Genomic DNA, 10,237 nt, shown 5'->3' with positions numbered 1-10,237 from the left:
GCCCTTTGGTTTCAGAAGGGCGCATTCGCCTCAGCCCCCACCAGCCCCACTCCACGCCGACGACACTTTTTTTTTCTTTTTTAAGCATCCGTCCCAATGCCAAAGTGCAAATCGTCGCAATTCTCGTGCACGTAAACTACCGTCGCAACCCACCCCGCCCCTTCCAGGTCCGGCACAGCCGAGCCTGGACATTCGGAGCCACAGATTCAACAGGGAGAGGCCTCGGGGACCGCGTCCTAGAAGCGCTGAGGGAGCCATTCCCCCACCCTCCACTTTGGAAATGAGCAGGCTTTAGAACAGGAACGAAATAAAATAAGTCCGTAGGACTTGAAAGGGCACACTTAAAAAAATAATAAAAATAAAAAGTTATCTTAAGAATACAGCTCTTAGACCAGGATCCGCCGATTCGACACGGCACTGGTAGCGGGAAGCTGTTCCCGCCAAGACGCGAAAGGTAAAGGGGCAGGGATATCCTCAAGGAAGAAGGCTTTTGTCAGTGGGGAGGAACTGGCCAGGGGCTCTGACCTAGACGCCCCTCCAGGGTTTTGTTTTTGGCAGCCTGGGAGTGCTGAAAGTGCGGGCGCGAATCGTTGTCAGCCGGGGAGGGGTGCGGAGGGAGGGGAGGGAGGGGAGCGAGCGCAGCTGGCGCTGCTCCCCCGGGACGCGGTGGCGGGTGGGCGGCCGCGAGGGTCCTCGAGGGCGGGCCTCTGAGTCTTCAGGAGGGACGGGTTCTGACGGCTTTTCTGGAGCGGGCTGTGCTTCACCTGGAGAGGGTGAAGGCCCCACTCACTGACCTTGGGCCTCCAGAGTCCAAAGAGAAAGTAGAGCTGGTGGGAGGCATCTGGCAAGTGACCTTGGGTTTGAGGCTGGTAGAGAGGGCAGGACACCTTAAGGACCGACCCCCTCTGGGGTCTGGAGAACGGAGTGTGGCCTCAGTACAAGCGTGACTTCACATTTTTGAACTTTGTTCACTGTGCAGGGTTTGTTCATTGCTGATGGAGAAAGACAGTGCACTGACCCAGTCAACTGAAGTTTCTTGAACATCCACGAGTCACGGATGAGGGCAATTATGATTTTTTGTTTTGTTTTGTTTCTTTTGTGTGTGTGTGTGAATCACATATCTCTTTGATTATGGTGTGACTAGTTTTACTAGTAAACTGAGGAAGCCATTTAGTGTTTGGAACACCTGCCAAGCCAGTTGCCCAGGAACTGTGGTTGGATTTGTGCATTATTTGGACAATTGTCCACTTGAAAGAGGATTGACAGTAGCTTCATAACAATTTTACAAAGCTCATTCTAAGATTAACCTGTTGAACATGTACTTCCCATTAATGCTTAATTTTCAAGCTATTATTTATATTTATGAATCAAGTCCTGGAAAAGGCTAAGATGCCTGAATGAAATAGCGGCCATGATGAAAAACTTCACAGTTGTTATCCCTGTGATAGGTTCTCTTAATTTTGTCATATAAATGGAACAGCAAGTGTTCTCAGGTATAAGGTTTATAGCTTGACAATATGTATTCATTACCAGAGCTTCAGATTCACATTGAGTTAGTGAGTTTTTTCTTACTTTTGTTTTTTTCCTGGCAATATAATTCCATTTAAAAATTTTGTCACAAGAAATGGACTGCTTCTTTAACGATAAAATCATTTTGCCATGTCAGAAGACACTTTTTCGGAAGAAGATATCTGGGAATACAGATCCAAAAGAAAACCAAAACCAGTACATCCAAATAATTGCTCTGAAAATATTCCAACATCTTTTGAAAAAGCAACAGATAGAAAATACCAGTCAAAACGAAACAGAAACAAAACAAGAACCGTAGAAGCTAAAGGAAAGGTGAAGAACCATGAAATGTGCCTTGGAGAAACAGATTGTAAGACTTTTGTAGCTTCTAGTCAGACTTCAAGTTGTGGAGATGGTATTCAGCAGTCCCAGGACAAGGAGACCACTCCAGGAAAGCACAGTAGAACTCACAAAACCAAACATGTGTCCCCAAAGATACGTCCAGTTTATGATGGATACTGTCCAAACTGCCAGATGCCTTTTTCCTCATTGCTAGGTCAAACACCTCGATGGCATGTTTTTGAATGTTTGGATTCGCCGCCAGTCTCTGAAACAGGTGAGATTACAGAAAAGGTAGTGGTCTCTGAATAGTCTAAAAGGCCTGCATTATTAGGTCAGACATATCAATTCTGTAAAACGAGCAAGGCAAGCAATAAACTAAGACAGATGAGACACCCTACCAGTCAATGGTATAATTGTAAAGAAAGTTGCAAACCTGAAAACAATTTAAATGCATTTTATTTCATAAAAGTTTCTAAACATCTCAATTATTTTTTGTAAATGTTAATTAAACCCTTATTGTGCTAGGTGCTTTCATTGTGTTTAACACTTGACTCACGACCATATAAGGTAGGTGGTAATGACATTTTATAAGTAGGGCTCTTCAAAGTTACATAATGTGCCCAATTTGTTATCCTATATGGAACTATATAGAAAAGTATAAAAACAGTCTCGTTTCTAAATATGGTTATGTGGTATTCATTATGCTAATATACAGGAAGAGGAACTGGGAAGGAGTCTTAGGTGATTAAGATTGTAAGAATAAAAATGTGCCAAATGATAAAAGTAATGCTATGTTTTAATCTTGTAAAATATATGTGTCATATTTAACATGTAGAAAATCCTACTTGGAATGTATGGAGAATGGGTTGTTGAGATAATTTGTATATTTTAAAGTTATTGTATGAGTATATACCATACATATATTTTTAAATATGAAAATTAAAATTCAGTAAAATAAAAAATAATGCACAATCTGGCCTTCGTATTAACTGTGATTCAGAATACATTTTAGTATTAACCTGCAGTTATTTTGAATTACTGCATGAATATGCCAGATAACTTTTTTGAAAAAATTTGGTATGTTTCTCATAAAATTATAGCAAGCGAAACCCTCATTAAATGCTAGTAACTTGCTTTTATGCAACTTAAAAATCAGAAATGGAAGTTGAAGCCCATGGTGAACATCTCAGGATGAAATGTCTTATAGATGAAGCTACTTCCAAAAGATTTTCTTTTGTTTTTTCACTAAACTCCTTTGAATTGAATCTCACATGGACTCTTGTTGAATTGAATTCCATTCTGTAACAAATACTTCCATGAGGTGGTTTTAAGTTAGGTTTTAATGTAACAGGTTCTAATTTAATGTAACAGGTTTTGAGTGGAGAGGAGTGTCATTTACTGATAAACTTACAAATTGACATACACAAGGATATGCCAAGATGGTTTACAGAAAGAGTCTAAATCAATCGTATGATGGGGACTAGCTTCCAGATTATTAAAACCTTATTAACCAGTTTATCAAATTGAATTTCAAGTCTTAGAATATAATCTAAAATTTGTTCAGCGTATGAACAGCTATAACTAATCTTATTAAGACTGTTACTGTTGTTATTGTTTACAATGTGGATGTTAAATAATGGAATCTAATTCAGTGTTAAAATTATCGTAAATGTTTGTTGCTTGATGAGATAAAAATTGATAGAACTTTAGTTCTTTGAGAGATATACATGTCTTTACTCTGTATTGCCTGAGCAATAGTGAACTAGTAAAACTGGTGGTGTCAGTTTGTAGCACCTGTTTAAGAAATACCCTGTGTAAGTATAGCATGTTTTCAAGAACCTCATGTTTATGGGAGTTACTTAAGAAAAAAGATGTTAGTCTTGAAATTTTTTTTTGAGAAAAGATTATTTGAAAAAAACATTTGCAAGTGTATTTAATTTTAAAATAATAAATAGAACCTTGCAAAACCATGCTGGATCTTTTGATTGTGCAGTTAGAAACCACTATCATCCTAAGATCTCAGTGTAGGACTGATGATTTTTCCACGTACAGGTTAATTTATAATGCTAAAGCTGTCAATGTTAAGTCTGTGCTTTAATCTTGTAATACTTTTTTCTTTATTAAAATTTTCAGAGTGTCCTGATGGTCTTCTTTGTACTTCAACAATTCCTTCTCATTACAAGAGATACACTCACCTCCTGCTAGCTCAAAATAGGGCTAGTAATAATCCTGTTAGTGGCCCATCACATAAGTCAGGTGATAGTTTCAGTGAGACTAATTCAGGCTTTGTTTGTAGCCTTGAGGAAAGATGGTTGCCACAGCAGAAACAAACTGAGAACTTAAAAAATGTTCCAAATGATCCCTTGTTGATGACACAGTGTCTAAGGAAATCTCAGTCTCCAGCTGAAACCAATAAGATTTCCTGTTCTACAAATATCCAGACGTCCCATCGAGCTCTACAGTTTACAGAATTGGTTAAGAATGACAAACTAGTAGGAGTTGGTTTGCCTCTTGCAGATGAAGAATTAGACAGCCGAAACAACTCAGAACACACAAATTTGCCATTGCCAGAAAATGATTTAAGCAACTGTGAAATCTCCTATTCTCCACTTCAAAGTGATGAAGAAACTTATGATGAAAATTTGGGTGATTCACAACAGGAACTATTTTTTATCAAAAGCTCTAAAGATGGCAGCCTACAAGAAGATGACAACAGCTCTACTTTGTTTAAAAAACTCCATGGTCCCTTACTGGAGGACCAGGAGGAGAGCTGCCCTGAAGTGAATAGCTTCTTAACTCAGAATAAGTACAATGAAGAATTGGATAGCTATAGTACTTTAAATGATTTGTCTCAACCTATCTCCTCAAATAATGACAGTATTATTTTGTATGATGATCCAACATATACTGATGATTATTTTATGTTGTTTTCACGTGCATTAGCAGAGGAGCTTCCTGCTTCAAATTATCAAGCCACTAAAGCAAAACCCGATGGGCCAGAATTTCACTCATCTCAATCAAATAAACAGAAACAGGTACTTGAAGAATCAGCTGTTTACAATCAAGTTTCTCTTCCGTTACTTAAAAGTGAAATGTCAAAACCTTTTGAAAGCCAGGGAGGAAGGTATCTTTCTTTCCATTCAACCCAAAGTAAAATTAGAGAATTATCAAGTGAGAACTTCAGTGCTAAGAACGGTACTAACTCAGCTTGTTTCTGCAGAAAGGCATTGAATAGAACACTAGATGGTAAAGTTACAGGTTTAAATACACAAAAATTTTCTGGTATAACTACTGCTGCTAAGTCTTTGGAAATATTGCCCTCTGGTCCTAAGGGGGATGCAAGACATCCTTCTACCAAGGTAATGAAGCAAATGGATATAGGTATGTATTTTGGACTACCACCCAAAAGAAAAGAAGAGAAATTGCCGGGTGAAAGTGCATTAGAAGGGATGGACTTAAGTCCAGCTGTAAGTCCTAATGAAAAGAGGTCCCGGCAATGCAAGCGGAAAGCAGAAAAATCTTTAAATGAGTTAGAATTTGAGGCAAAGAATTTAAGTGAGAGTTGGCTCTTTGTGGAACTTTCTGGTGAGAGGACACAGCATCAAAGAAAGAGACGGAAAAAGTCAAATTCACTACAAGAAGGAGCACACCGGAGTAGGTCAGATCGCATTATTCACAGTACCACACCTGAAACAGTCAATTTAAGTAAAGACAAAGTCTTCATAAAATCAGCTCATGACAGACGGCGGAGATGGAATACAAAAATCTCAGAGTCATCTAATGCAGGAGAATTAAGAAAAAAGACATGTCCATTCTATAAGAAAATACCTGGTAAGCTGAAATATCAATGCTTAATATGTCAAAAAAGACAACTTTTTGAACTTCATATTGATAGTCCATGGTGTATGTGCATGAAACAACTTTTTGTATATATTTCTTTTGCTTTTATGATATTTCATAAGCCTCTAACAGATTTTTTGGGCCTATTTTATTTTTTTGCTCCATTCAATTCAGCAATCTTTTACAAAACTTATTGTATGTACAAGTTCAGTACCATTCTAGTTAGGTAGATATTACAGTTATGGAAAGATTAGTAAGAGAGCAGTAGGGATTCAACTTAGTCTCTGCCTTTTTATATTCTTGTAATTTCTCATGCCTTCACAGATGATTAGTGGAAAAATGTGTAGTGAAATGAATTTTACTATTGAAGAAGCTAATAACTTCTGCAAAGAATATAAAATAAAGCAACCAAAATATACTTGGTTTCAGAAAGATTTTTAAAACTGTTTTATTGATGTTCTAGATCTATAATTTGTTCAAAATATTTATGTAAAGAATAGTATTTATGTACATCATAGCACCAGTTTTGTTTTTCATAATTATTTTGATTTTATGTACTCTAAGAGATCCTAAAACTAGTGTGCACATGTTAATAAGCCTCAACAGAATTGTGAATTTATGCTTATTTACTTACATTTTGCCAGTCAGCACACTTGGTTTTATCTTTGAACCCATTTAGAACTCTCTCTCTTAACATTTTTTTCATTATTTCTCCTGTAGAGAGCTTTTTAAGGCATTTTTTTCTTGTTTCCCTTCCACCACTCCCCATTTCCACCCTGCAATGAAATTCAAAGACCAGCACTTGGTTTTATCTTTGAACCCATTTAGAACTCTCTCTCTTAACATTTTTTTCATTATTTCTCCTGTAGAGAGCTTTTTAAGGCATTTTTTTTCTTGTTTCCCTTCCACCACTCCCCATTTCCACCCTGCAATGAAATTCAAAGACCATGGATATACTGTTTCTTTTTTATTGTACTGTGGTCCTTTGAAGAGCCACAGGCTTTTGTAATATGTAAGATTATTTTGGCCCTCAACCATTTTTGTCCACTTAGAAGAATCTCAATATTGTCCTCACTGAGAATTCAGTTTTCAGAAGAAAGTATTTTCCTTTTGCTGTTTTGCAGAAGTAGATTTTAGGTGCCCAGTAAGTATCATGAAAGTATGAGGAGTCTTCAAAAATTTCATGGAAAGATTTGTATTATCTTTTCATTCTATTTTTCCACAAACATTTTGAAGTAATCTCATATTAGGTAAAGGAAGAATTGGTTTATAGCTTAGTATTGTGATTTTTCTTTTTGAGGGGTGCAATTCACAAAAAAAAATTTCTACAAAAAAAATATCTATTGGGATATTCAGTAGAAGCTCACAAGACTAATTCTCATGTCTAGTATCACCTGCTAAATTTATGTGCTGTAAGTTTTTGATACATTATAATTAAATTGGAAATGAGATGTAAAGAGAAAGAGGGTTCAATATATATAATCAAATCAGGGATCTTATAGGTCTTACTCAACCTGTCGTGTTATTTTTATTGCAGGGACTGGCTTCACTGTTGATGCCTTTCAGTATGGTGTCATTGAAGGTTGCACAGCCTATTTTCTCACGCATTTTCATTCTGATCATTATGCTGGGTTGTCTAAAAACTTCACCTTTCCAGTTTATTGTAGTGAGGTAAGTTTTAGTATTCTAAATTCTGACTTTGTAGAATGCTGTGAATTTCTAAGCAATTTGGTTAAAAAAGGATAATTAAAACTATCATTCTATTAGAAAAGTTATGATAAAACAGATTCCACACTGAGGTTCTAAAATTAAATGAGTTAATGTCAACAGTTACAATCAACTTTTAAAAACATGTTTTTTAATTTAAAACAAAAATAACAACAACAACAAAACATGTTTTATTGTATGGAAACAATAGATAAACTATTTCATAATGTACTAAAAAACCAAAATTTCATTCAGTAAACATTCATTGAGTGCCTAAATAGATATACAAGGCAAAATACCTAACTTCAAGGAGCTTACAGCTTCTAGGGGAAACATTCAGAAATACTACCACAGTGGGATTAGTTATTTATAATAGAAAAATGAACAGAGTGCCTAGGAGTAGGGAGAAGGGAGCGCTTTATGGTGTCCGAGGCTAAGGTCAGAGGAAGTTTCATGGTGAAAGGTACCTTGAACTAGTTATTAAAAGGTGGACATTGTAATGCCTATTACTAAGGGCTTTAGCTAGAATTTGATTTAATCCTCACAGCATTCTTGAAGTATCCTCTTTTTGTTAATGAAGCAACGGAGGTTTGGAGAGATTAAGTGACTTGCCCCAGGTCACAGAGTGAGTAATGGCAGAGCCCAAATTTGAATACAGGTCTGTCTGATTCCAGAACCAGGTAGAGGGAAGAGGAGACAGCATTCCAGGTGGATAGTAGAGTCCGTGTAGAGGCATGGGCACCTGAGAAATATACCCATTCCAGGTACTTCAGATAATTCAGAATCGGTAGAACGTGAGATAGGGAATAACAGGAGACAAACCCTCAGTGATGGGCAGGGACCAGATCACAAGTGTTTTGTATGTCATACGGGGGTTGATGGACTTTTCACAGGTGAGGGAGAACCAGTGACAGTGTTCAAGCAGAGTAAGTGGCATAGTCATTTTAGAAAGTTCTTATTGACATTGAAAAGTGTTTACTTGAATATAGGTGTGAAAACAGGGAGATTATTAAGCTGCCATGGTTCTAAACTTTAGTGTTTTACTGTATCAGCAATAAGCAATCCTATTTTGCAGATAACTGGCAATTTGTTGAAGAACAAGCTTCATGTGCAAGGAAAATATGTCCATCCACTGCCCATAGACACTGAGTGCATAGTGAATGGTGTCAAAGTTGTTTTGCTTGATGCCAATCAGTAAGTATTACAGTCACCTTAATAATAGCCCACTTTTTAAATATTCAAAAGGAAAACACATCAGCATGGTTATTTAAGAACTTTTTTATTAGAACTAATATGCTTGATATTTCTTAAAACTTTAGTCAAATGTGTTTCTCCTTTTGAAAAAAATAATGTATCCAATTATAGAATCAGAGATTAAATGTAGAGGACCAGTAAATGTTCCCTAATCCATATTTTATCCAGTTTAAATATCTACACTTGATATGTGAAACTCTATCTTATTTTTTTAATACTTCTTGTTGCTGCTGTTCTTTACAAGATAATCTTTTGCCATTCTATTTAATATTATTTATATAAACTAAAATAAAAGCTTGTACTCCTTTCAGATACTGCTTCTCAGACATACGAAACACTCTAATCAGGCAGAATATTCCAAGGGCTCAAAAGCTCATTTCCCAGGAGCCAACCCAGGGCCAGTCCTGAAGACAAGCCTTTCTTTGGAATGTGCAGAGTTTGAGCAACCCAGGCCTGTTGCATAATTCCCTTCCTGAACACCAATTCTTTTTATAATGTAAATTTCCTTGAGTTAAACCGCTGTATTTCATTTGTAGTACAATGCTGTGTAATTGTGGTCAGCTAATAAAACGTATTAACTTGTTGATATTGAAATAGGTATTCTTCCTTCAGATACTTTCTCTGCGTTAAGAATATCATCTTTGAAATTTTGTGTTCAGCTGTGCTGTATTTCATTTGTAGTACAATGCTGTGTCATTGTGGTCAGCTAATAAAACGTATTAACTTGTTGATATTGAAATAGGTACTCTTCCTTCAGATACTTTCTCTGCGTTAAGAATATCATCTTTGAAATTTTGTGTTCAGCTGTCCAGGTGCTGTCATGATTCTTTTTTATCTTCCTAATGGTACTGTCGTATTACATACCGGAGACTTCAGAGCAGATCCCAGCATGGAACGTTCTCTTCTTGCAGCCCAGAAAGTCCACACGCTGTACTTAGATACAACGTAAGAGAGACTTTGTGTGCTTCCTTTTCCCACTGATGGCATTTGCTCTGTATAGTATAAATAATTTGAGTATTTACTTAGGGAATCAAAATGATGGCTTATTGCCAATTATTATTTTAAGGCTATTTATCAGAGGGATGGTATTCAAAAAAACTTGCTTAAGGGCAAATTTGGGATTACATGTCTTAAGTGACTACAGTTCAATTGTTTTGCAATTTCTTTTTGAAAATATGTTTATATGAGAATCCTGTTACTGAAACAAGGAAGAAAAATTGGGAGGCATACTTTAGGAAAGCACCCTTTTAGGTTACCCTTTCAAAGTATCTGTATAGCTATTCAGTATAATTGTGAAGAGAAAACAGGCCAAAATGTGATTCTGCTTCTGGGTATTCAAAATTACATTCATTCTTTTCTCAAAAGGTAATTTATAAATGATAGCTTTGAACTCCTAAGTTTTATATATATACATATGTATTCCCAGTTTTAAAGGCATAATTGACAGATATATATTTATAGTGTACAACACTATATATTTATATATATATATTTATAGTGTACAACATTACATTATGTATTAAAATATCTCATCAATTTGTTAGAAATTAATTATGTTAACTGTTTCAACCTCTTTCAAGGAGGA

The 10,237-nt window shown here is 36.3% G+C and overlaps 1 protein-coding gene across 2 annotated transcripts in view; it reads left to right on the top strand.

Moving 5' to 3' along the window:
- Positions 1–287: 287 nt before the first annotated feature.
- DCLRE1A (DNA cross-link repair 1A) overlaps positions 288–10,237 on the top strand; it is a 19,578-nt gene continuing 9,628 nt past the window's right edge. For both annotated transcript variants that reach the window (XM_008571027.1, XM_008571028.1), the window contains exons 1-6: positions 288–454; positions 980–2,125; positions 3,985–5,682; positions 7,229–7,362; positions 8,474–8,592; positions 9,457–9,597. In XM_008571027.1, coding sequence (XP_008569249.1) covers positions 1,660–2,125; positions 3,985–5,682; positions 7,229–7,362; positions 8,474–8,592; positions 9,457–9,597 — 2,558 coding nt within the window. In that variant the 5' untranslated portion in view covers positions 288–454; positions 980–1,659. The remainder of the gene's footprint in view (positions 455–979; positions 2,126–3,984; positions 5,683–7,228; positions 7,363–8,473; positions 8,593–9,456; positions 9,598–10,237) is intronic.

This window comes from Galeopterus variegatus, unplaced genomic scaffold (genome assembly GCF_000696425.1).
Source record: "Galeopterus variegatus unplaced genomic scaffold, G_variegatus-3.0.2 Scaffold654, whole genome shotgun sequence".
Lineage (NCBI taxonomy): Eukaryota > Metazoa > Chordata > Mammalia > Dermoptera > Cynocephalidae > Galeopterus > Galeopterus variegatus.
This window is presented reverse-complemented; position numbering and strand designations above follow the sequence as displayed.